Source organism: Salmo salar, chromosome 15, assembly GCF_965601325.2.
Source record: "Salmo salar chromosome 15, fSalSal1, whole genome shotgun sequence".
Taxonomy (NCBI): Eukaryota; Metazoa; Chordata; class Actinopteri; order Salmoniformes; family Salmonidae; genus Salmo; species Salmo salar.
This window is the reverse complement of record NC_138305.1, coordinates 81,817,308-81,844,179: the sequence shown is the minus strand read 5'-3', so window position 1 is coordinate 81,844,179 and position 26,872 is coordinate 81,817,308. Positions and strand designations below refer to the sequence as shown.

The following is a 26,872-nucleotide window of genomic DNA, read 5'->3' as shown; positions in this document are numbered from 1 at the left end:
ACGCATTCTCCCCCGGCCCCCTTTTGTCCATGGAGCCTGGAGTTCAGAGCCCCCACATAGCTGGAATAACTGGTCAGGTGATAAGGGATTAAGTCTTCGGTTTCACAGAGGGCTGGAGTTTCAGATAATAAAGGACCTCTACCTGACCTTTGTCTGGCCCACAGTGAGTCTCTGCCTTGCTTTTCCTGGGATTCACTATTGATTTATTTCCCCGGCGGGAATGCTCGCTGTGTCATAGCACCCGCTATTGTAAAGCAAATGTTCCAATGACCGGCGCTCGCTGGGCCATATTTGGTAAGCAGGGCACACACAGATCTAATTTAGAACAGGAGGAAGGGAGGATTCTGGACCACGCCACCAGCCCACCAACATGACCAGTTCATTGGACACAAGTGTAAGGGTGGAAAGCCATAGGACAAAGAATTCTAGCTACCTTTATGGTCTACTGCTTCACAGCCCATTTCCAAAAAGCTCTACTAATACACACTTTAAATGTGTTATCCTCTCACTTCTCTATCCCTAATCAAATCAGGCATATGTTGAAGTATTTTCCCTTTCCTTAGTTCAGTGTCAAAGGGCATTCAGAAAACACAACTTCCTTCATCACATTAGTGCACACAAATCATTCACCTCTGTGTAACCCTGAATGCCTTCCCCCTCTACCTCCACAGAGAGGCTATAGAGGTGATCCAGTGGAACATCCGTGCATTTGCAGCGGTGAGGAACTGGCCATGGATGATGCTGTTCTTCAAGCTCCGGCCTCTCCTGAGGAGTGCCACGGCCGAGAAGGAGCTGGCCGCCCTCAAGGAGGAGTTTGCCAAGCTAAAGGAGGCGTTTGACAAGTCAGAGACCAAGCGCAAGGAGGTGGAGGAGAGACAGGTGGCCCTGATCCAGGAGAAGAACGACCTGGCCCTGCAGCTGCAGGCAGTGAGTGTTTACAGATGAGATCAGAGAACACACTGTACAAACGGAATAACATTACGATGAGGATTAATGAGACAGGATTAGTAAAGATGAAGACAATATGATGAGACAAGATTAATGTAGACTTAATCAGATTCAACCAGAGACGATTAGGCAATAAATCAAGATAAGAGATGCTAAGGGGACGTACTAAACAGGAAGTCTCTGTGTGACCCCTGACCTCAGGAGCAGGACAACCTGGCGGATGCAGAAGACCGCTGTGACCTGCTGATCAAGGCCAAGCTGCAGCTGGAGGCCAAGATCAAAGAGCTTATGGAGAGACTGGAGGACGAGGAGGAGATGAATGCCAGCCTGATTGCCAAGAAACGCAAGCTGGAGGACGAGTGTGCAGAGCTGAAGAAGGATATCGACGACCTGGAGATCACCCTGGCCAAGGTGGAGAAGGAGAGACATGGCACAGAGAACAAGGTGAGCAGGGGAATGGTGGCTCACTGCTTGCAGAGACATTATTCAGCATTCCTGTAAACCTCTTGGTTTTACCTGGGCAGTCAATTTACTGTACTGTGTATATATATATATATTTCATAGATTATTTCATAGATTTTTTCTCACATTGCTGATATATTTCCTTCCTTTTCTTGTGATATGTTATATTTGTACCACATTGTTTGTTCCACGTGTTTCCTCAGGTGAAGAACCTGATGGAGGAAACTGGTGTTCTGGATGAGTCCATCCTGAGCCTGACCAAGGAGAAGAAGGCTCTGCAGGAGGCCCACCAGCAGGCCCTGACTGACCTGCAGGTCGAGGAGGACAAGGTCAACGTGCTGAGCAAGGCCAAGGTCAAGCTGGAGCAGCAAGTGGACGATGTGAGTAAAGGGGCATGAAAAATACACACTTCACCTCATACAGTAACCTAACTATCTCCTTAGTTTAGCACATAGCGATATGAGATATCTTATACTGATGTAAACCACCCCCCCTCCTCCAAGTTGGAAGGTTCCTTGGAGCAGGAGAAGAAGGTGCGTATGGATCTGGAGCGGATCAAGCGTAAGCTGGAGGGGGATCTGAAGCTGTCCATGGAGTCTGTCATGGACCTGGAGAATGACAAGCAGCAGCTGGAGGAGAAACTCAAGAAGTGAGAATCATCTCTTCAATCTGTTAGTTAATAAGGCCTTTATAAGTGGTCTGTGAAATCCTTGTTAACTGACCAAGTATAAATAAACTACTTACTGACCGTCAATTAGCCTGCAAATGAATCACTTATCAGCATTTTACAGTGAAATGTTTATCTATGTTAAATATTTTTGGTACTGTCTATTCCTCTGACTCCTCACTATCTCCCCCTGTACAGAAAAGACTTTGAATTGAGTCAGTTCAGTTCGAAGGTGGAAGATGAGCAAGCCCTAGTCATTCAACTCCAAAAGAAAATAAAGGAATTGCAAGTATGTCTATTTATATGCCTCTATATTCTCTTCCTTTGTAAAGTTAGTTAGAAAAATGTATTAAAGCATCACTCCACAATGATACAATAGTTGACAATACAAAAAAGAAGAAGATTTTAAAAGCCACATTGTGGACCACCAGTTTTAAAACACTAAATGCGGTCATAGTTAAACGTGGTAGAGTATTTCCTTTGGAGTCATCTATAATGCATCACATCATCTATGTACATGTATGCGAAATCAAAAACAACAAAGTACAGAAGATAAAAGGACATTTAGCACTTATAAAGACATCTCCATTGGAGGATAAGGTATGTTACTAAATTGCTCATGTAAATGTTCCCCTGCCTCTCCCTCAGACTCGTATTGAGAAGGTGGAGGAGGAGTTGGAGGCGGAGAGGCTGTGGAGGACCAAGGCAGAAAAGCAGCGTGGTGACGTGTCCCGGGAGCTGGAGGAACTGAGCGAGAGGCTGGAGGAGGCAGGCGGGGCCTCGGCCGCCCAGATTGCCATGAACAAGAAGCGCGAGCAGGACTTCCTGAAGATGCGGAGAGACTTGGAGGAGGCGGGGCTTCACCACGAGGCCACAGCGGCCACCCTGAGGAGGAAGCACGCTGACAGCGTGGCAGAGCTGGGTGGGCAGATTGATATGCTACAGCGCGTCAAACAGAAGCTGGAGAAGGAGAAGGCAGAGTACAGGATAGAAGCAGAGGACCTGGCTTCTAACCTGGAGCGTCTCTCCAAGGCCAAGGTGAGGGGGAGAAAGGGTTCGCCTGGTCACTGAGATGTGTCCCCGACACAAGGCTAGTTGGGATGGCCTGAATTGCAACAGTAGGAGAAGTTAGAAAATACTGAGTGTTATGTCATGTATTCTAAGGCAGAGTTTTGCTTGATAACAGGCTACCACAGAGAAGATGTGTCATCTGTATGAGGATCAGATGAACGAGGCCCGGGCCAAAGTAGAGGAGCTCCAGAGACAGCTGACTGACATCAGCAACCAGAGAGCCTGCGCTGTCACTGAGAGCTGTAAGGGTCACACGGGCCACGGCACGGCATGGCATGACAGAAGGTCAACCGACCTTGGGAAACTCACCTAATGCATCTCTCTCTGTCTCTCTCTGTGTGTAGCTGAGTACAGCCGTAGGCTGGAGGAGCGGGAGGCTATGGTCAGTCAGCTGCAGCGCACCAAGATCTCCTTCAGCCAGAACACTGAGGAACTGAAAAAACATCTGGAGGAGGAGAACAAGGTCAGAGGTCACACTTAAGTCAAACATTAAGTGAGCAACCTGATATGTAAAAATTAAAAAGATGAAAGGCCTTTTCCGGTCAGACCCCATAACAACAATATGAATGATGTGATTTCTTCCTTGTCTGTCCCAGGCTAAGAATGCCCTGGCCCATGCCCTCCAGTCCTCCAGACATGACTGTGACCTGCTTAGGGAGCAGTATGATGAGGAGCAGGAGGCCAAGTCTGAGCTGCAGCAGGCCCTAGTCAAGGCCAACGCTGAGGTGGCTCAGTGGAGGACCAAGTATGAGATCGATGCCATCCAGAGGACTGAGGAGCTGGAGGAAGCAAAGTAAGTCTGATGCTCTCAAATGATCTGTTTGTCTACATAAAATGAGCGTGAAAAAAGCTTTTGAACAATACTGGCGTATTGCTCTTTTTTCTGATAAACTGTCATGTTAACCCCTGACTGTGACCTTAAAAGGAAGAAGCTGGCTGTGCGTCTGCAGAACACTGAAGAGGCAGTGGAGACATCTCATGCTAAATGCTCCTCTCTGGAGAAAACCAAGCACCGTCTGCAGACCGAGATCGAAGACCTGATGGTGGACCTGGAGCGCTCCAATGCTGCTGCCCTTGCCCTGGACAAGAGACAACGCAACTTTGACAAGGTAAGCAGTGAGCCCATAAGCGTTAGTAGTTAGTAAGTCGTCAAAAGAAGGATTTTCAAATTTGCATGACAACCCAAGTGCACAATAAGTCATAAACATGAGTACTGACAATGTAAAATGCTGCAGGTGCTGTCAGAGTGGAGGCAGAAGTATGAGGATTGCCAGTCGGAGCTGGAGAGCTCTCAGAAGGAGTCTCGCAGCCTGAGCACTGAACTCTTCAAATTGAAGAACTCCTACGAGGAGGCCATAGACCACTTGGAGACGCTCAAACGGGAAAACAAGAACCTGCAAGGTAAACACTGCTCTAAATAATACCAATAAACCATTGTCGTTTGAGGGACGAGCGTGGTTGTGGGAGTGACGCCACCTGTCTTAAGACAATGCTAATAAACATCACAAGAGTGAACACAAAGGCCTTTCTATCTAACCCATAGTGTTATTTGTTTCCCCAGAGGAGATAGCTGACCTAGCTGACCAGATCAGCCAGGGTGGGAAGACCATCCACGAGCTGGAGAGGATGAAGAAGGTTCTGGATGTCGAGAAGAGTGACATCAAGGCTGCTCTTGAGGAAGTGGAGGTGAGCACCCAGAACTGTGGTTGGAATGTGTCTATTCTTACCACAAGGGTACAGAGAGACCAGTGGAAACCTGAGAGGAGTGATCTGACAGGGGTGTTAGGTTGGCGTGACCCTGTAACTCCGCTAAATGTGACACTGTTCTATTGCTCCGAGTCAGGGCACCCTTGAGCATGAGGAGAGCAAGACCCTACATGTCCAACTGGAGCTGAACCAGTTCAAGACTGAGGTCGACAGGAAGATAGCCGAAAAGGATGAGGAAATTGACAGCCTCCGGTAAGGACTCATGATCCATGATAGTTTTCCAGTATGCAGCACAGATTAGTCATTATTCACAATGGTGTTTTAGGCTCCTCTCTCTAAGCAGCCTATTTGTCACTTTCCCTGCAGCCGGAACCACCAGCGCTCCCTGGAGTCCCTGCAGACAACCCTGGAGACCGAGGCAAGGTCCAGGAACGAGGCGGTACGGCTGAAGAAGAAGATGGAGGGAGACATGAACGAGATGGAGGTCCAGCTGAACCATGCCAACCGCCATGCTGCAGAGTCCCAGAGACTACTGCACCACCTGCAGGGCCAGATTAAGGCCAGTGGAGCACTAACACAATTCATGCTTTTAAATTATCAACATTGTCATAGATTTTTCACACAAACAACACGTGTAAGGAAACACAATTTATACTTGGGGCAGATATTTGACATTTAGCAAATGCTCTTATCCAGAGCACTTACAATTAGTGCATTCATCTTAAGATAGGTGAGACAAGTGTTGGGGTAGTGAACTACATGTAGTTCAGCTAGTAATTTAACTACATTCTGCAGTAGCTTGGTGGAAGCTGACAGTGGTGGAAAAGGACTCAATTGTCATACTTGAGTAACAGTAAAGATACCCTAATAGAAATTGACTCAAGTAAAAGTGAAAGTCACCCAGTAAAATATGACTTGAGTAAAAGTATCTTCTTTTAATCCTTAAATCTATTGATGCACCCATGTCTCAATCTAAGTAACATAATAAATAAGTCCCCATCAATATCTATCAGTTTAAACGGGAGATATCAGGTTTTTTTTGTATGGGCCGCGTCTCAATCCACCACATCCTCCTATGTCAGCCTTCCACATCTGCGGTGCAAGGTGGCCGAGCTACAGCGGTGTTTGTCAGACCATGAGACATCCCAAAAAAACGGTCTTCTCACGAAAATGTCTGTAGTGTCCAAACTCTATGGACAGGGGAGACTCTCACAAACATGGTGTTCTCCATTTTGCTCTACGACTCCCACAAATGTCACGGGACTCGTCTGAATGTAACCCATACAAACAACTCGAAGTACCACACAAATATCTTTTGTGCCAACAAAAATAAGGGGTTAAATATGTGTAAAAAAATATATTTCCTGAACTTTTCTATATCTCTTAGATATAAGACAGACACTTCAAAACCTTATTCCTTAGGATTTATTTTTGACTGTCTTTTTTGCCATTTCTGAATGTGTTATTCAATGCGACTCTATGGGCTAAGGCCAAATGCAATATTTTGTAAAAAAAGTTTTGTCTTTTTTATACCCAAAGCGTTCTTAAAATTCCAAATCAAATAGTTAAATGATCCATGGTATGACCATTAACCACTGTTGTCTGATGGGTACTACAGGACCTGCAGTTGGAGCTGGACAACCGCATCCACCAGAATGAGGAGCTGAAGGAGCAGTGGGGCCTGACGGAGCGCAGGAACAACCTGCTGGTGGCCGAGGTGCAGGAGCTATGCACCGTGGTGGAGCAGACTGACCGCGGACGCAAGATGGCCGAACATGAACTGCTGGAGGCCACTGAGAGAGTCAACCTGCTGCATGCCCAGGTAGGAGACGCCTCGGGGGACTGGCTGGTTAGGGCCTGACATGGGATGGATGAACGGTTCGAAGGATGTACATTGTTACAGGATTGTTGGATACATCTTAGCCACACAGAAACCCTACTATTTTATTCTGCTTGAACAGAACACAAGCCTGATCAACCATAAGAAAAAGCTGGAGAGTGACCTGTCCATGCTGGCTGGGGAGGTGGATGAGGCAGGACAGGAGTGCCGTAACGCAGAGGAAAAAGCCAAGAAGGCCATCATAGATGTGAGTTACCTAGACAGTGACCCCCTGATCTCACAATATTCAATGCTTTAATTCTGTGATGGGGCAACCAATCCAGTCCATTTTGAAACTATGGTTGTGATATTCCCTCTCATCTCCTGTCCAGGCGGCCATGATGGCAGAGGAGCTGAAGAAGGAGCAGGACACCAGCTCTCATCTGGAGAGGATGAAGAAGAACATGGAGCAGACCATCAAGGACCTGCAGCTCCGGCTGGATGAGGCAGAGCAGATCGCCCTCAAAGGAGGGAAGAAACAGATCCAGAAGCTGGAGATCAGGGTGAGGTTCACATTAAAGTGAATAAGGCCATGCAAATTCAATTAAATGTCTTCACTTCTGAAATTGTAAACGTTTTACTGAAACATTGCACAATTAGAGCAAAGATAATGGCCTCATGCTTCCAGCAAAAAGATGCACAACTGAATCTTTGATTATGGCTGAACTATGCATCTTTTAGTCTTCCCAAGAGGCTAAAATCTCATGATTAGGTTACAAGGTTTCTATAGTATTTTAACAAGGTCTACTTTTTAAACATTTGATAAATGTATATTGGAGTAATGGAATTCACACAGCACAACATCAATGAATGGCTAACTAACCGACCTCTGACCCACAGGTGAGGGATCTGGAGAATGAGCTGTTGTGTGAGCAGAAGAAGAGCGAAGAGTTTCAGAAGGGAGTACGCAAATATGAGAGGAGGGTCAAGGAGCTCTCCTACCAGGTAAACAACCACAGCAGTCAGTGCCCACCTGTGGAGACTGCTGAGGGGAGGACAGCTCATAATAATGGCTGGAACGGAGCGAATAGTATCAAACACGTGCTGGATACCATTCCATTCACTCCATTACGGCCATTACTATGAGCCGTCCTTCCCTCAGCAGTCTCCACTGGTGCCCACCTACACAGTACCCCCATTTCATAGCATCACGTTGTAGTTGAACCAGAAGAATAAAAGCAGTTATGGACCACTTTCACTGCATCAACAGATGATTGAGGACAATTAAGGTAGTAGATGCCTTGACAGTCCATTATTGAGTGTTTGTTGCTGTTTGTTCAGGCTGAGGAGGACAGGAAGAACCTGCTGAGGATGCAGGAGCTCATTGACAAGCTGCAGGCTAAAGTCAAGAGCTACAAGAGGCTGGCTGTGGAGGCGGTGAGTATTATAGGTTCTCTTCAGTCACACACAACAGCCCATCTGAACCAACAATCTCTTACCATTACTGAACAATAAATGGACATTTTGTAATATTAAGTCATTTCCCTCTCGCCCCACTAGGAGGAGCAGGTGAACTGTAATGTCACTAAGTACAGGAAGATGGTTCATGAGCTGGACAATGCAGAGGAGAGGGCAGACATGGCGGAGACTCAGGTCAACAAACTGCGTGTGACCGTGCGCACCCGGGACCCAGGGCCAGCCAAGGTGAGCCCGATTTCAGTTTAGTTAGACTCACTCTATAATGTGTTTATGTCCATGGCTAGCACTTCAGAGGGTTTGGGTTAAATGCCGAAGACACATTTCAGTTGAATGCATTGAATTGTACAACTGACTAGGTATCTCCTTTCCTTTCAACCTTGCTTGTCTTTCCAGATTGCAGAATGAAATAGAAGCCTGGTAGTGTTCCTGGACGAAACTCTTTCAGATGACTGCAATGTGTGTTAAAGGTCCAATGCAGCCGTTCTCTATCAAATCCTTACTGTGATTGTTTTCAATTCAAATGGTCAGAAAGACACACAGCTTTTTAGCAAAGAATTTCTCAAGCAATCATTTTTCTAGGACTGTCTGGGAGTGGTCTGAGTGGGGAGGGGAAAACAAAACAGAAAAGTTTGGAACTCCTTATTGGTCTATTAACTACTTTACCCCCTGGTGATGTCACCAGGCAGGCCAAAACCTCATCCGACCAAAACAGGCTGGAATTTCAGGTGGCCTTTTCAAACAGCTCCTACACTAAAAGGGACATTATCATAATTTTCACAATATTATTCCAACCTCAGTGTGGAAATATATTTAAAAACACAGGACAATCTAAATTTGACTGCACTGGGCCTTTAAGTGTGTTTTGACTAGTGTGTTCAAATAGCAATAATTAGTGATAGACAAACAAGCCAATGCCGTGTTAAAAGCTGAAATACAAAAACGTCCTTTAACATGACTGTTCACTGTCAACAATAATACATTGTATAACCATCCATGTAATGTAGTGAGTAAAAGCACTTAAATAAAGAGTCAAGACAGATTCAAAGTTGTTCTGTTTTATTTCCTCATTCGCTTAACAAGGTGAAGTTAGAGGGTGGTGGTGATACCTGTGTATTAGATGAACACAAACACCCTCTCTGAGATGGGCTCAGACAGACCAGGGTTTTTTCTGCATCAAATTGGGGCTTAGGTGGTGGGCATGGTCAATGGCACAGTCGCTGACCGGAAATTTCTGAGGCCCTCTTGCCCGCAATGTTGCAGTTTTTAAAGCTAGTGGTGGTCCCATGTCATAAAAATACTCATGAAAGCGTCATTTTTGAAAATATTAGATTTAATTAATTTATATTTTGGTGATTTGTTAGTTCTCAAAGATCTATTTAAAAAAAATATAGGTCCATTATCTTTTCTACATACGATCTGCTTTTTAATTGTTTTAAGTTTACACTGAAAACGTTTCGCCATCCTGAATGTAAAAATATTTATAGTGTTTGGTCAGCCCAAGACTTTTCTATGCAGAACAAAACCCGGTGGGCCCAGTGTCACATACAGACCCACACTTCCTGAGAATGGACACGTTTAGGATCCTCATGCTGTAAGTGAAGCACCTTTTCCACCATTAAGGATGCCAGTCAGGACTCCTGTGTGTGTTGGACATAACTAATTCATTCATCTGGTGAGTCCTGAGCCTTGTGTCCACCTCGTCCTAAATCCTTTGTCATTTACAGGGATCATGTTATGATGCATTTCTTTAAATAGCCTCTTTTTAGAACAAAATAAAACTATTGCTTGTCCCTGAAATATTGATATTTTGGTCTTCTATTAAGGGCTCTATTCAATTAGATCCACATAGTGGTTGTTTTCTGGTCAGTGGAACTGCGTTAAGAGCTGTCAAATCCACAAGCGGCTCCAGACATTATACCTAAAGCGGACAATGCCATTGGCTGCACGGAGTCCCATTAAGATAAATCCCACACAGCCTTGTTTACAAGTTTGAGCACTGGAATGTGAGATGTAATCTACACCTCCATTAAGCTGATTGAAAATCATTCACCAAAATTAGGATTTCTATGTGAGCATCATTATTTCTATATAGCCTACACGTTCTTGTTCTGAACATTAAAGCGAGTGGGACGTTGTGGCAAGGATCACAAGAGCACCAATTTGACAGCTTCAACACAGTTACACCTCCCAAAGAAACATCAGCTATGCTGGTGTCGGCCATCACCGGTTAAAACTTGATCTGATTGAATCTAGGCCTCAATGTCCCTAAAACATTAACATACTGGTAGAGTAATGTATTTCTTCCAGTCAGTGTACTTATACATCGTGTTCGTGTGACTGCACATCAAAATGTAATTACATGCATTACATCGGCAAACAAACTGATTGTTATAACCTTTCCTTACTGTAGAACTATTACACTAGACAATTATTTGCATTGCTTGCTGTTTGGGGTTTTAGGCTGGGTTTCTGTACAGCACTTTGAAATATCAGCTGATGTAAGAAGGGCTATATAAATAAATTTGATTTGCGAATCTCTGAAATTGTGCCACAAAAAGGTATACCAGTTGTAAGTACTCTGTACCATCTGCCAATGTAATCACCATGTACATTTTGGCGACACTATGACGTGGGGTTTGTTTTTTTAACCAGAGGGTAGGAGAGATCCTATCCATACTATTAGTGAAAGGCTGAAGGAACCTCAGTCCTCTGGGGCTGCTGATTGGCTGACTGTTTCTCCTCCACAGCTACAATAGAACAGAAACGCCAAGTCTGGCATGTTATACACCCCAACACAGCTCCACACACACACAACACAAGTAACCACTCCTACACCTAACACACACACACCCAAAACTATGCACACAGTCATTCTGTAGACCTAAGGATCCCTGAATAACAGCTATGTGGAGGAGTGAGAGCTCAGATCTGTTCAGTTTGTAGGTGAGTGGAGACATTGACTCTCCTCTTATCTATCCATCCATCCATCCATCCAGAGGCAGCATCCAAGGTATTAAACTTCCAGAAAGTCTCTGCCCAGATCCATGTAGGCCTCGTCGATGTAGCTGGCTATGGCACATAGTGAAGTCGGGTCTGAATCCAACAGAATCGACACAGTCTCCTTCCAGTAGGTAAAGGATATACAGGAACTCTGATAGAGAATAGGAGACACAACAGTGACATAAGTTCCCCTGAAAACCACAATAGGATGGAGAATGGTCCAATGTACAGGTGACCCAATACAGAATTACCACCATAGCAAGCAATACAGAGTAGACAGCATTAAAAGTAACAATGGGGGGTGTGTGCATTGACGAGGACACTCACGTTCTCCAGACAGGTGCTGTCCTTGTCCTTGTTGAGGTAGTGGCGCTGCCAGAAGCGCAGCAGGTTGTGGAAGTTGTTGAGCAGGCAGCCAGGGTATTTCTCAGCGTACTCCTTCTCCCTCAGGGCGTTGAGACAGAAGGCCAGTTTGTCCTGCCTCCTGGCCAGCATCAACACCACCAGGCTGGTGTTCAGACAGCTCACATTCTCCTAACATTAGGTTCAGCCACCATCAAACAGGCAGGATCACAGTTAGCTGATTATGCACATGAAGACAAGTGTACATGTCTGAATATGAGAAACAAGAAGTAGAGGAATGTAAAGTCTATATTAGCTAGCAGGATGCAATAGCACGTGAGCCACCAGTATTACAGTGAAACGGCCAACAGAGCAGAGGATTTCCTTGCCTGGGTGAGTATCTGCACATTGATGATGTTGACGAGCCTGAAGAGGAAGGCCTGTCTGTTCTCCACGCGGGCCATGTAGGACAGCAGACTGCACTCTGACAGCACCTCCATAACTACAGGACAGAGAGGGATGGGAGAGAAACGGAGTCAGAGGAGGGTAACTAAGACTACCAAGAGTAGAAATGACCAAGAGCAGCCATATTTCACTACCATAAAGCAGCCAGAAACGTGTGTTAACCAGAAGGCCTCTGCCCATCTCTATGGACCTACCGCTCACATCCTCAATCTGGCTCTCAAAGCGATCCAGGGACAGGATGATGCAGCGCACCAGCATGTTGGAGTCCACCAGAGAGCTGTTGATCTGGGTCATAAACATCTGGAACTAACACAGGAAGCAGAAATTAAACCAAACATGTAACAGGACTTGAAGGTTGTCCATTGGTAGGGATAAGGTTTTAACTGAGGGAAGTTCCAGTGCAGATGGGTCATTTGCATCTGCACTGTTCAAGTGTTTTAACATTTTCTGTGGAAATTGTTAAAAGTAGTCATTGTGCATCGAGTTGTATGGTCTGTTTAACTTTGCAATCATTGTTTTTTGTTTGACATACACTACCGTTCAAAAGTTTGGGGTCACTTAGAACTGTCCTTGTTTTTGAAAGAACAGGCCAGCATCCCGGAGTCGCCTCTTCACTGGTGTTTTGGTACTATTTAATGAAGCTGCCAGTTGAGGACTTGAGGCGTCTGTTTCTCAAACTACACTAATATACTTGTCCTCTCGCTCAGTTGTGCACCGGGGCCTCCCACTCTTTCTATTCTGGTTAGAGCCATTTTGCGCTATTCTGTGAAGGGAGTAGAACACACCGTTGTACGAGATCTTCAGTTTCTTGGCAATTTTTCACATGGAATAGCCTTCATTTCTCAGAACTAGAATAGACTAAGTTTCAGAAGAAAGGGTTTTCTTTCTGGCCATTTTGAGCCTGTAATGGAACCCTCAAATGCTGATGTTCCAGATACTCAACTAGTCTAAAGGACAGTTTTATTGCTTCTTTATCAGCACAACAGTTTTCAGCTGTGCTAACATAATTGCAAAAGGGTTTTCTAATGATCAATTAGCCTTTTAAAAGGATAAACTTGGATTAGCTAACACAATGTGCCATTGGAACACAGGAGTGATGGTTGCTGATAATGGGCCTCTGTATGCCTATGTAGATAGCGGATTTCTTTTTTTAAATGGAATGTTTCCAGCTACAATAGTCATTTACAATGTCTACACTGTATTACTGATCAATTTGATGTTATTTTAAGGACATTTCCAAGTGACCCCAAACTTTTAAACGGCAGTGTACATTTTAAATAGAAAAATCTGTGTCACAGCATGATTCTTACCATGGAATTACCCCGGACTGACCATCTATTTACATATACTCTCCTTGCTTCTCAGTGGTTTGAAGTCTTGACCCTAACCCCTCTGCCCTGTCCACTGACCTACCTTCTCCTCGGTGTTGACGTATATGTTGAACCTCTTGAAGGCGTCGATGTTGAACTTCATGAGTTCCCCCAGCAGGTCAAAGTAGCTCTGCAGCACGTCCCTGGACTTACAGCCACTGTCTATGATGCTGAACAGAATGTGCTGGAGGGACAGAGTAGAGGGATTATTGGGAGGTTTTAAATTAATACTAGAAAGCTGTTATATCATAGGCGTGTCCCCTCACTGGCTTGGCAACAGCCTCTGTACCTCCAGCAGGCCTCTCTTGAGCAGGAACACCTGGTCAGCGTAGGAGGTGGCCCCTCTCAGGAAGCTCTCCACCGCCCTCGCCTGCCAGAACCTACAGACAGAGACTGGGGTTTCTTCCTCTTCTATACCTGTGGCATGATGTTTCACTCATTAACTCCTGGAGTAAACACACGCACTCACCTAAATGAGGATTCAGCCGGTTCTTTCTTCATGACTGAAAGTAGCCGTGTCAGGAGGCCCTTTTTACCATCACAGATTAGCTTTCTATATAGTAGAGCGAAGAGAGAATGCAAAAATGGGGGATTTTGTGAAAATTCTGAACAACAAAATGTCCTCCGTCCATGTGCGTCAGCCTAACTATGCGCCCTACCTGTCCGTGTTGACAAAAGCCTCCACCTCAGGAATGCTGGCTTTCAGAGAGATGGCACTGAGTTCATTCAGCTCCTGAGCATTCAGGAGGAGATACTTGTTCCTGAGAGGGAGGAGGAAAGATCAGACATGACCCAAATGGCAGATTCACTGACATGGTACCAAACTCCCTGCCCAATGTCTTACGAAAAAAGAAAATCGAAAAAGTAAATGAATCCATGAATACGAATATAATTTTATCAGGGATGGGCAACTTCAGTCCTCGGGGGCCTGATTGGTGTCACACTTTTGCCCAAGCCCCAGCTAACACACCTGACTCCAATAATCAACTAATCATTACCTTTTTTTAGAATGCAATTAGTTTAATCAGTTGTGTATGCTAGGGATGGGGAAAAAGCTTGACACCACACTGGCCCCCCGAGGACTGGAGTTACCCGTCCCTGTTTTACATATACTGAATGTACAAAAGATTCTAAACACCTTCCAAGTTGTTCCTAACAGCTTCAATTCATTGGTGCATGATCTACAAGGTGTCAAAAGAGTTCCACAGGGAGGCTGGCCCATGTTGACTTCAATGCTTCCCACAGTTGTGTCAAGTTGGCTAGATGTCCTTTGGGTGGTGGACCATTCTTAATACACGGGAAACTGTTGTGTGTGAAAAATCCAGCAACGTTGCAGTTCTTGACACACTCAAACCAATGTGCCTTTCACCAACTACCATACTCTGTTCAAAGACGCTTAAATATTTTGTCTTGCCCATTCACCCTTTGAATGGCACACATACACAATCCATGTCTCAAGGCTTAAAAATCCTTCTTTAACCTGTCTCCTCCCCTTCAGCTACACTGATTGAAATTGATTTAAAAGGTGACATCAATAAGGGATCATAGCTTTCACCTGGTCAGTCAGTCACGGAACGAGCAGGTGTCCCTAATGTTATGTATACTCCGTGTATATCTTATTTGACAGCGTTTTCATGAATTTGAAGAGAATCTTGAAGCCCTTTCAAAAACAGTATGCGATATGATTCAGGAAGGAGGCAGGACTTTCATAGTGTATATCAGGTGATGCGTTTACTTCCCCAGCAATATAGTTTCTTTCATACACCTACGTTGTGTTTGAATACTCATACTAACTGTACTATTTGGGAGGTGAATAGAGTAAATAGTATGCTTATTGGTCATAGTATGGATATAGTTAGTATGCCAAAGGTTACCTGGTGGCGTACTAAATGTGACAAAATACGAAGTATACAGGCAGTGGACACTATTTCCATGCTTTTAGGGCCCATAACACAATTCAGAAAATTGGCGTGGCTTCCTATTTTTTTCAGATTTGAAGAAAATGGCCGAAAATATGGTGCCAAACTGGGACTAGATAGCGGATATAAATTAATTGCTTTAACTAATGACAAATGTTAAAATGTTGAGCAATGTAATAAAGTAATGACTTTTCAAATAAGTTACATGTTATTTTGGCTGACAATTTGTTAGCTACGCTATCCTTACGAGCCGCATAGCATTACAGCAGTATGTACCGGTATGTTAGCTAGTTACCTAACGTTAGTTGGCGACTAATACATTGAACTTGCCAGGAAGTATATTAACTACTCAACGTTTATTGACTTGATTATTCACAATTCTTAGCTAAGTGGTATAGTCGTTGTGCGATTTAGTGGACTTCGTTAATTCTGGCTATCTACTCCTATTTCAGAGCACTCTCGCGCAGAATAACTGATGAATTTCCGAACGCTCAACACCAGTTTAATATGGCCGGTGTCAGTAAGTCGGCAAAAAAAGCGCAATTGTTGCCAGCAGCAGTTAAAGTCACCAATGCTCTGGATTACATAATTGCCTAACCAGCTCTACTAGGGAAAGTAAAATGGTCAGAGTGAGGTGTTCTCTCATTTGTGTCTGGAAGTAGCTAGCAAGCTAACCTGTTGGGTCTAGGGGGCAGCATTTGCACGTCTGGATAAAAAAAATGTACCCGATTTAATCTGGTTACTAATCCTACCCAGTAACTAGAATATGCATATACTTATTATATATGGATAGAAAACACTCTAAAGTTTCCAAAACTGTTTGAATGGTGTCTGTGAGTATAACAGAACTCATTTGGCAGGCAAAACCCTGAGACATTTTCTGACAGGAAGTGGATACCTGATGTGTTGTATTGAGTTTAAACCTATCCCATTGAAAAACACAGGGGTTTAGGAATATTCTGGCACTTCCTATTGCTTCCACTAGATGTCACCAGCCTTTACAAAGTGTTTTGAGTCTTCTGGAGGGAGATCTGACCGAACAAGAGCCATGGAACGGTGATGTCCCATTAGACACCTGGCGCGCTACTTCATGTTGGGTACCCTCGTTCCAATACGTTATAAAAGGCTATGCATTCGTCCACCTTGAATATTATTCATGTTCTGGTTAAAAAAGGCCCTAATGATTTATGCTATACAACGTTTGACATGTTTGAACGAACGGAAATATATTTTTTCCCCTCGTTCATGACGAGAAGTCCGGCTGGCTTACATCATGTGCTAACGAGACGGAGATTTTTGGACATAAATGATGAGCTTTTTTGAACAAAACTACATTCGTTATGGACCTGTGATACCTGGAAGTGACATCTGATGAAGAGAATCAAAGGTAATGGATTATTTACATAGTATTTTCGATTTTAGATCTCCCCAACATGACGTCTAGTCTGTATCGCAACGCGTATTTTTCTGGGCACAGTGCTCAGATTATTGCAAAGTGTGATTTCCCAGTAAGGTTATTTTTAAATCTGGCAAGTTGATTGCGTTCAAAAGATGTAAATCTATAATTCTTTAAATGACAATATAATATTTTACCAATGTTTTCTAATTTTAATTATTTAATTTGTGACGCTGACTTGACTGCCGGTTATTGGAGGGAAACGATTTCCTCAACATCAATGCCATAGTAAAACGCTGTTTTTGTATATAAATATGAACTTGATAGAACTAAAAATGCATGCATTGTCTAACATAATGTCCTAGGAGTGTCATCTGATGGAGATTGTAAAAGGTTAGTGTATCATTTTAGCTGGTTTTATGGTTTTGGTGACCCTGTCTTTGACTTGACAAAACATTACACACAACTCTTGTAAATGTACTGTCCTAACATACTCTAAATTTATGCTTTCGCCGTAAAACCTTTTTGAAATCGTAAAACGTGGTTAGATTAAGGAGATGTTTATCTTTCAAATGGTGTAACATAGTTGTATTTTTGAAAAATTTGAATTTTGACATTTATTTGGATTCAAATTTGCCGCTCTTGAAATGCACCTGCTGTTGATGGAGTGCACCACGGGTGGCACGCTAGCGTCCCACCTAGCCCCAAGAGGCTAACCAACGTTAGCTTGAGTGCTTGACTGCCGTTGTGAGGCCAGAACGCTCGGATCAACCCTACTCATCGGCCAGAGCGTCCAGTGTGCGCTCTAAACACTCCGAGAGCGAAACGCTCTGAATTTACGAACGCTCAGAGCGCACTCAGGAACTCCTGTTTGAATTTACGAACACACCCGGAATCGTAAAATGTTTAGCTAGTCATTTGTTATGCTAACAAGCTAGCAAGAGGTTGCATAGCAACAGCATCAACTTCCGGTAGACAGGCGAAGCTCTTGTACTTGAACTAATATTATGTAGTATACAGTATGTTAGTATGGGTATTCGAACACAGCTCTCGTCTAATGTACTCACTCATGATGGTCGCTGAAGCTCTGGAGTAATCGTAGAAACTGGATTTTAAAGGAGATCTCCTGTGTGTGATATGAGAGGATGATCAATAGCAGTGATTAGTGCTACAGTGCCATTGACACATTAGGCCCTTTCACACTGCATCTTAGCCCCAGGCTAGACTGGCCCTGGGCTAGCTTATCCTGTGTTCACACAAGCATTTGTTAACACTGGGCTAAGGATTCACACTTGTATTCCAAAGCCCTGGGCTAACGGACAAACAACCAAATGTTGTAAGACATTTAGTAACATTAATTTCCTCTCAATTCTGGCCTGGCATTTTAATTCCAACAGTGATGGTTTGTATAAACCTTGCTTGTCTGCCTGTCCGACGTCAGGAAAAATATTTCACTTTTAAAATTCAATGTCATCACTGTGCAGAGAATGCTGATCCAGGCGAAATCATGCAACCTTATTATCATCATGGATATATGCAATTAAATGTCAATAGAAAAGCTATGAAAACGAGGAAAAAGGAGCGTTTGCTGCCCTTCCAGCTGTAGAGTTTGTAGCTTTAGTTAGCCAAGTGAAAAAATATTAGCCAGCCTGCATAGCAACCATTTTTGTTAGGCATAGCAACCAATGTTATTGCATGGAGGAAAGTATTTTCTTTTTTTATCCTCAGAAGGAAGGATTCAATATTATGAATTGAATTGTCACAATAACGTGCAGAACGCATTACAGGCATCATAAGCATATGTAAATTAAGTGAAAGTGACACTTTTCACATTGGCTATTTTGGTACCGAGTTTCTGGGGCTAACCCCGAAAAGTCGGCACTAACCCTGCTCTTAACCCTGGCCTAAGGTGCAGTGTGAACGTGCCCATTGACCCAGTCCCAGAGCGGAGGGGTGTTCTTACCGGGCTGCAGTCACAGTTTTGGTTCTGGCCATGGAGGACATGGGAAGACGTTTGCTTTCTCCAGATCAGCTTGTCAAACAGGTTGTTAAGTCCTGGAATCAGTTTGAACTCTGCCAGCATTTTGTGAACCTGTTTACCAGGCACGATACATTTACAAATCAATCACATTTATTTGATAAAGCCCTTTTTACATCAGCAGTTGCAAAGTGCATTGTGCATTGCAGATACCCAGGCTAAACCCCCAAAGAGCAAGTACTGCAGAAGCACAGTGGCTAAGAACTTTACAATCTCAGTTACTAATTGAACCCATTTTTCCAAACCAACTGTTGTAAACTCCAGATACCTGGCTCTCACCTGGTTCCTCTGGCGGCCTATGAGTAGCACACAGAGCACATAGAGCACCTCCACCTTGTACATGATCTCATGAACAATCTTCATGGACTGGGGCAGACGGTGTCTGAGAGGGCTGGTGGCCAGAGAACTCTCGTCTGAGGAATCTGAGAAAAAAGCACAGTGTACGTAACAAACTGAGATTATGACAACATATGGTACTGTACACATAGGGCCCGAGGCCATCAGTTCGATTTTTTGCCTGATTCCGTTTTTCCCCAAATTCCATTTTCTTTTGTTTTTCCAGGTGTCAATTTTTCCTTTTCAGGTTGTTGGTTTCAAAATCACACCTTTTTAATAAAATAAATAAAAAAGGATATTCTAAGTCAACAACAATTCCGGAGACCACTGAAAGGTCTGGGAAAAATATAATACATTAAAGGGTAACTACTTCCAAAAATATAATTGGAAGTGCCACCAGCAAGAGACTGTTTGGTTAGAAATGTTTCTGTAGTTCTCATGTGATTGCAGAGTTTGGAAAACAATTGGCCACTGGAATGATGCAAATAATGATGATATACCAGGTAGGTATAGGTTACTTTGTAGTTAACATTTAATGGAGAAGATTTTTGGGAGAGCCTTTCCATCTCTACCAGAAGAAGGTTATCATTAGCATCATCGCTAACGGCTACACAAAGCGTAGACATACACAGGGGCATTCCTTCGCCGTTTCAGAAAGTTGCAGGAAAACACAAATAATTATTGCATTTAGTTCGTGTCTTATGATTAACTAAGTTCAATACATTTAGTTGACTTAAATTCATTTTAGAATATTATTGAATTGCCATATATATATATATATATATATATATATATATATAGATAGTCTGTCACACTGAACCTTATTACTAAAACGATGAACAGTCTTTTATACTGTAATCCATAGAGCATAGAGGGCCTAGCGTCTGCGGGTTTTTCGCTTTCAAATAAGACCTAGACAACCAGGTGAGGCGAGTTCCTTACTAATTAGTGACGTTAATTCATCAATCAACTACAAGGGAGGAGCGAAAATCCGCAGACACTGAGCCTGTGTAAGCAATACATTTCCATGCCTAAGATAACTGGAAGATGACTGGAGCATGACATGCGTTAGGATTGAATGGCGGGAACCCTGGCCAAAACTAGAAGTCGACCGATTATGATTTTTCAACGCTGATACTGATTATTGGAGGACCAAAAAAAGCCGATACCTATTAAAATCGGCCGATTTTTTTTTATACATACATATGTAATCATGACTATTAAAACAATACTGAATGAACAATGAACACTTATTTTAACTTAATATATTAATAAAATCTATTTAGTCTCAAATAAATAATGAAACACGTTCAATTTGGTTGAAATAGTGCAAAAAAAAGTGTTTGAGAAGAAAGTACAAGTGCAATATGTGCCATGTAAAAAAGCTCATGTTTAAGTTCCTTGCTCAGAACATATGAAAGCTGGTGGTTCAATATTCCCAGTTCTTCAATATTCCCAGTTAAGAAGTTTTAGGTTGTAGTTATTATAGGAATTATGACGCGTCGACCATTTCTCTCTATACCATTTGTATTTCATATAACTTTGACTATTGGATGTTCTTATAGGCACTTTAGTATTGCCAGCCTAATCTCGGGAGTTGATAGGCTTGAAGTCATAAACAGCGCTGTGCTTTAAGCATTGCTAAGAGCTGCTGGCAAACGAAGTAAAGTTCTGTTTGAATGAATGCTTATGAGCCTGCTTATGAGCCTGCTGCTGCCTACCGCCGCTCAGTCAGACTGCTCTATCAAATCATAGACTTAATTATAGGGGCGGCAGGGAGCCTTGTGGTTAGAGCGTTGGACTAGTAATCGAAAGGTTGCTAGATCAAATCCTCGAGCTGACAAGGTAAAAATCTGTTGTTCTGCCCCTGAACAAGGCAGTTAACCCACTGTTCCTAGGCCGTCATGGAAAATAAGAATTTGTTCTTAATTGACTTGCCTAGTTAAATAAAGGTAAAATAAAAAATAATAACTATAATAAACACAGAAATACGAGCCTTTGGTCATTAATATGGTCAAATCCAGAAACTCATTTCGAAAACAAAACATTTATTCTTTCAGTGAAATATGTAACCGTTCCGTATTTTATCGAACGGGTGGCAACCCTAAGTCTAAATATTGCAGTTTCATTGCACAACCTTCAATGTTATGTCATAATTATGTAAAATTCTGGCAAATTAGTTCACAGTTCGCAACGAGCCAGGCGGCCCAAACTGTTGCATATACCTGGACAATTTCCCTAGTTAATATTTCCTGCTAACATGAATTTCTTTTAACTAAATACACAGGTTTAAAAAAATATATACTTCTGTGTATTGATGTTTATGGTTAGGTACATTTGCGCAACAATAGTGCTTTTTTCACGAATGCGCTTTTGTTAAATCATCACCCGTTTGGAGAAGTTGAAGTAGGCTGTGATTCGATGACAAATTAACAGGCACCGCATAGATTATATGCAACGCAGGACAAGCTAGTTAACCTAGTAATATCATCAACCATGTGTAGTTAACTAGTGATTGTGTGAAGATAGATTTTTTTTTATAAGATATGTTTAATGCTAGCTAGCAACTTACTTTGGCTCCTTGCAGCCACAAGGTCCTTTTGACGCTGCACTTGCGTAACAGGTGGTCAGCCTGCCACGCAGTTTCCTTGAGGATGGCAATGTAATCGGCATCCAAAAAGGCCGATTACCGATTGTTATGAAAACTTGAAATTGTCTCTAATTAAATCGGCCGGCCTCTACCCAAAACCCTTTTCCCAGGATAAATAACTGCGAGAAACCAGTAATAAATGATTTATATCAGCAGCATGACGGGAAATGGAACTGTCAAATGATATGCGATGTCTAAATCTGGCTTGTCTACAGCCTCTGCATGATGAATCAATGCTCATGGTGGGGACAGACAGCCCATCTCAGTATGTAGTGGAGTTCACAATGCATGTAGACCTATTGTCTCATCATGGGAACTTTTTTTCTTGTGACAGGTAGGTCTACATTTGCTGCAGCATAGCTTATGCTACAGTAAAATAAAGACCGAATGCACGTCTAATTAACAAATCTCCATCTTGCTTCCGGGGTCACCTTAAATGTTTGTATTTTTTATTATTGCAGCTGCAGAGTTTTGAAACAGCCTATCACTCAAATATCGTTGTTTTAAATAAGAGCATGCACGAGCAGTCTTCCCCTCACTCTTCCTCGGCAATTCCATCCAAAATAGATAATCCTGTTCAAGATTGATCTATATACATTACCAGTCAAAGTTTGGGTTTTTCTTTATTTTTAACTATTATTCTACAATGTAAAAATATGAAATATGAAATTCTCTCAACCAGCTTCACCTGAAGTGCTTTTCCGACAGTCTTCCACATATGCAGAGCACTTGTTGGCTGCTTTTCTTTCATTCTGCGGTCCAACTCATCCTAAACCATCTCAAATTGGTTTGAGGTTGCGTGATTGTGGAGGCCAGGTCATTTGATGCAGCACTCCATCACTCTCCTTCTTGGTCAAATAGCCGTTACACAGCCTGGAAGTGTGTTGGGTCATTGTTTTGTTGAAAAACAAATCATAGGCCCACTAAGCGCAGAATGCAATGGTAGCCATGCTGGTTAAGTGCCTTGAATTCTAAATAAATAACCGACAGTGTCACCAGCAAAGCGTCCCCACACCACCACCTCCATGCTTCACAGTGGGAACCATGCATGCGGAGATCATCTGTTCACCTACACTGTGTCTCACAAAGACACGGTGGTTGGAAACAAAAATCTCACATTTGGACTCATCAGACCAAAGGACAGATTTCCACCAGTCTAAATGTCCATTGCTCGTGTTTCTTGGCCCAAGCAAGTCTCTTCTCCTTATTGGTGTCCTTAGTAGTGGTTTCTTTGAAGCAATTCGACCATGAAGGCCTGATTCACGCAGTCTCCTCTTAACAGTTGATGTTGAGATGTGTCTGTTACTTGAACTCTGTGAAGCATTTATTTAGGCTGCCATTTCTGAGGCTGGTAACTCTAATGAACTTATCCTCTGCAGCAGAGGTAAGTCTGGGTCTTCCTTTCCTGTGGCGGTCCTCATGAGAGCCAGTTTCATCATAGCGCTTGATGGTTTTTGCGACTGCTGTTACCTTTATTTAACTAGGCAAGTCAGTTAAGAACAAATTCTTATTTTCAATGACGGCCTAGGAACAGTGGGTTAACTGCCTTGTTCAGGGACAGAACAACAGATTTTCACCTTGTCAGCCCAGGGACTCGATCTTGCAAACTTTCAGTTACTAGTCCAACACTCTAACCACTAGGCTACCAGCCACCTGAAGGATCTTTGAAAGTTCTTTACATTTTCCGTATTGACTGACCTTCATGTCTTAAAGTAATGATGGACTGTCGTTTCTCTTTGCTTATTTGAGCTGTTCTTGCCATAACATGGACTTGATCTTTTACCAAATAGGGCCATCTTCTGTATACCACCCCTACCTTGTCACAACACAACTGATTGGCTCAAACGCATTAAGGAAAGAAATTCCACAAATGTACTTTTAACAAGGCACACCTGTTAATTGAAATGCATTCCAGGTGACTACCTCATGAAGCTGGTTGAGAGAATACCAAGAGTGTGCAAAGCTGGCATCAAGGCAAAGGGTGGCTACTTTGAAGTATCTCAAATATATTTTGATTTGTTTTACACTTTTGGTTACTACATCAATTCCATGTGTTATTTCAGTTGAGGTTTTCACTATTATTATACAATGTAGAAAATAAAGAAACCCTGGAATTTTTTTATACCCCTTTTTCTCCCCAATTTCATGGTATCCAATTGGTAGTTACAGTCTTGTTCCATCGCTGCAACTCCCGTATGGACTCGGGAGAGACGAAGGTCGAGAGTCACGCATCCTCCGAAACACAACCCAGCCAAGCCACACTGCTTCTTGACATAATGCCCGCTTAACCCGTAAGCCAGCCACACCAATGTGTCGGAGGAAACACTGTACACCTGGCGACCATGTCAGCGTGCATTGTGCCCGGCCTGCCACAAGAGTCGCTAGAGCGCGATTAGACAAAAACAGGCAATCATTTGGGCTTGGGCTCATAAAATGTATTTAATGTAGGGCTCATCAGGCTCAGGTAGCATCAGGCAAGAATTTTCGCTCAAAGCTCTAGTCACATCCAGTCTATTTATAGGCTTTTGAATGACAGTTCCAGTTTTGGTGGGAAACACTGGGTTACCAAGGAGAAAAGTGATTTGTTCTCAGGATGGAACAGTTGTAAAATATTCACCCCTACAGGGTGTGCATATGTGTGAGAGAGAGTGCATGTCTATCTTTTGTTCTGACCTGTGCTGCTCTGCTCGGCATCCTCTGTGGCCATCTGCATGAGTGCGTCCAGCACCAGGGCGTTGTCCAGCCAGGTGTACCAGTCCTGAAGCTCCAGCAGCAGGCTGGATGGCCCCGAGGCCTCCGACACCTTCCTGGTGGCCAGCTTACATAGCCGCTCAATGAAGCCCGGGATGTTCAGCAGGGCCACTGATACACACGGGGGAGAACAGATGATTTGATTATCAATTTACTCATTCCCGTCAACAGAGTGATAAGGAAACAGAGGCATTGAGGAGAGCAAATCCATAAACTTCTAATTTTACGCGTCACTGAGCAATAGAGGGAAAAGTCATTAACAAGCATTTTCTTCATTAAATGCTAGTCATATGAATAAGAATTATTGAATGTGAGAACTCCTTCTCCAGTCTCTCTCAGGTTTGATGGTGAGAGCAGTCTTACCCTGGTTGACTTCAGAGTGGGACGGGCAGGGGTTGGCCCTCTGCTGGGCGTTCTTCGCCAGCAGCGTGTGCTTGTCATCGTTGCCCATGTCTGGCTCAGAGATGGTGACTGACAGGATGCGGCAGAAGTTGGCTAGCTGCTGCTGATTGAAGCTCTGGACCAGACTTGGCAGGTTGGGGATGTCCTCCAGCTGGATCATCTCCTAGAGCACAGAGAGGAAGGTAGAAGGTACAGGTTATTGACATTTTGGTGCATCTTTTAGGCATTTTGGTTCAGTGGGATTCAGCCAATTTTAATGAATAATTTGTAAGGATTGACAGTGATCTTAAGGGTTTTTAGGCTATCCTTACCTTCCTGACCCCTAGAATGTCCTCAATCAATGTGGCTGTTTGCAAAAACGTTTTCTTGTTTGACATCAGTGTAAACAAAAACATGACAAAGTCATCTCGTGATGCCAGACTTTTCGTGACTCCTTCCATCTGAAAATGAGGGAAAGCTAATGATTAGCCTTTTCTGACTAAAATAAAGGTGGACATCACCCTCTGTGTCAGAGTGTTAAATTGCCAGATAATATCTTACATGTATTCAAACACTATTTATCAATGGCATTGATACTTACACATATACAACAATTGTACAGAACACTTAAACAATCCTTGACAAGGTCATCACTCACTGCAAAGAGAACACATGTTAGATTGTATTCAGGGCATCTTAAATTGGTTCCTCACATTTGCAAAACTATGACCAAGGAATGTTTTAATGTGACTTACTTTTAGGGACATTGGTCTGTGTGGTAAGGGTGGGTCTCATCAGAATCTCCACTAGTAACTAAGGACAAAGCAGGAATTAAACCCTGACACAGCATATATGACCACTGACAAGACAGTTATATTTGCCTCTGTGTCAACATGTTGGAGACTCACATCAATGCCTCCAAAGAGGTCAAAGGTGTATGTGTTGGGACAGGTGGACTTCTGCACTGCTCTCCTGTCATCTGTCACAAACGACATAGCCTCCATGGAGAGAAAAGGTGACACTTCCTACCACACCACAAAGACAACACAAACATGTTGTGAACACCACACCTGTCAACTCAACAGCAAATACCATCACAGCTAACATGGGAAAAACGAGCATGAAACGTTTGCCTCTATGTGTGGTATTACAGCTCTGACCGAGGTCTGGGAAGAGTATTATTTGCACCTTGATGATAGAGTGGATCTGGGAGAGGTCACTGTTGAGGTGACTGCTGTCATACAGTCTCTGCAGCAGCACTGGAATCCCATGCCACTGGCCCTGTTGGTCTCTTTCCTGGAGTAGGGCCTCAGATATCTAAGGACAAAGAAGGAACACCATAGGAGCAAAAACATGTCAAGGATTGGGAAAATGAAATACACAAATCAGTGACTGGGCTAGCTAACAGTTACACCAGTTTATGTAAACTCGAATGGCTGTAACGTTAGCCTGCTAACTGTTAGCTAGATAAAGACAACTTTCCTTTGGGTTGCCGTGACTACCATACTGACTAGCTAACGTTAGTTATCTAATGTAATGACTACATACACTTCTGACTTCTACTATTTTAGCTAGCTATCTAGTTAGCGGTCTCAGCGCTTCGTTGGAGTAGACGTAGCTAAATAACAGTTACGTTAGCGAAAGTTAGCAAGCAAGCTAACTGGCTTTCTTCGTCCCAAACAGTTGTAATGTCGTCTTGTAGCAAGGATTTCTAAATGTGTAACGTTATTTTACCTCTGTCGCTCGACTAATTGCCCGGCCAGAGCTTTGTCCATGTATGATCCTTGTAAGGATGTTTTTATTACTTTTTCTTCGAGTCCGAGGGGGCTCGTGTCCTTCTGTTGTCGCCATGACTTCCTCCTCTTTTGCTTCTCTCTTAACAGGAAGTTATATGGACTGTCGACAGAATAGTTCGCACCATCTTGGCAAGAAGGGATGGAGTTTGTCAGAATGTACTTTTCGAAGCAGGTTAGGAGACCTTACGCAACAGGTAAGAATAATTAACCTAGCAGCTTAGGATAATTAGGTTAAGGTTAGGAAAAGGGTTAACAAAAATTCACACAAAAAAAAA

At 43.2% G+C, this 26,872-nt stretch overlaps 2 protein-coding genes across 5 annotated transcripts in view; one reads left to right on the top strand and one right to left on the bottom strand.

The window, feature by feature from the left end:
• Window positions 1-9,192, top strand: part of LOC106572076 (myosin-1) — a 16,655-nt gene extending 7,463 nt beyond the window's left edge. For 3 of the 4 annotated variants that reach the window (XM_082962084.1, XM_082962086.1, XM_082962085.1), the window contains 21 exons: window positions 672-927; window positions 1,150-1,392; window positions 1,614-1,790; window positions 1,914-2,059; window positions 2,276-2,366; window positions 2,726-3,115; window positions 3,264-3,390; window positions 3,493-3,611; window positions 3,745-3,941; window positions 4,074-4,257; window positions 4,384-4,549; window positions 4,710-4,834; window positions 4,992-5,107; window positions 5,222-5,414; window positions 6,474-6,677; window positions 6,817-6,942; window positions 7,067-7,242; window positions 7,580-7,679; window positions 8,016-8,111; window positions 8,235-8,378; window positions 8,547-9,192. In XM_082962084.1, coding sequence (XP_082818210.1) covers window positions 672-927; window positions 1,150-1,392; window positions 1,614-1,790; window positions 1,914-2,059; window positions 2,276-2,366; window positions 2,726-3,115; window positions 3,264-3,390; window positions 3,493-3,611; window positions 3,745-3,941; window positions 4,074-4,257; window positions 4,384-4,549; window positions 4,710-4,834; window positions 4,992-5,107; window positions 5,222-5,414; window positions 6,474-6,677; window positions 6,817-6,942; window positions 7,067-7,242; window positions 7,580-7,679; window positions 8,016-8,111; window positions 8,235-8,378; window positions 8,547-8,558 — 3,388 coding nt within the window. In that variant the 3' untranslated portion in view covers window positions 8,559-9,192. Of the gene's footprint in view, window positions 1-671; window positions 928-1,149; window positions 1,393-1,613; window positions 1,791-1,913; window positions 2,060-2,275; window positions 2,367-2,725; window positions 3,116-3,263; window positions 3,391-3,492; window positions 3,612-3,744; window positions 3,942-4,073; window positions 4,258-4,383; window positions 4,550-4,709; window positions 4,835-4,991; window positions 5,108-5,221; window positions 5,415-6,473; window positions 6,678-6,816; window positions 6,943-7,066; window positions 7,243-7,574; window positions 7,680-8,015; window positions 8,112-8,234; window positions 8,379-8,546 lie in introns of all 4 variants that reach the window. The other variant, XM_014145877.3, reaches the window with a different exon arrangement.
• On the bottom strand, window positions 9,193-26,872 carry LOC106572078 (short transient receptor potential channel 4-associated protein). The gene is made up of 19 exons (XM_014145882.3): window positions 26,536-26,872; window positions 25,990-26,118; window positions 25,710-25,826; window positions 25,557-25,614; window positions 25,403-25,458; window positions 25,134-25,262; window positions 24,784-24,985; window positions 24,343-24,531; window positions 18,963-19,105; window positions 18,609-18,737; window positions 17,713-17,771; window positions 13,990-14,091; window positions 13,800-13,883; window positions 13,620-13,710; window positions 13,374-13,514; window positions 12,155-12,266; window positions 11,885-11,997; window positions 11,481-11,687; window positions 9,193-11,304 (listed from the first exon to the last, which is right to left on the bottom strand). Exons 1-19 carry the CDS (start codon window positions 26,650-26,652, stop codon window positions 11,167-11,169), a joined length of 2,316 nt encoding a protein of 771 aa, XP_014001357.3. The 5' UTR covers window positions 26,653-26,872; the 3' UTR covers window positions 9,193-11,166.

Bases quoted from the DNA above. Each gene is read 5' to 3' on its own strand.
- LOC106572078 (XM_014145882.3), bottom strand. From the start codon at position 26,652: ATGGCGACAACAGAAGGACACGAGCCCCCTCGGACTCGAAGAAAAAGT. The intron at 14,092-17,712 runs GTGAGTACATTA...CCTCCCTCTCAG, and splicing joins AGCTTCAGCGACCATCATGA to GAACAAGTATCTCCTCCTGA. The intron at 13,884-13,989 runs GTAGGGCGCATA...TCTACTATATAG, and splicing joins GCTTTTGTCAACACGGACAG to AAAGCTAATCTGTGATGGTA.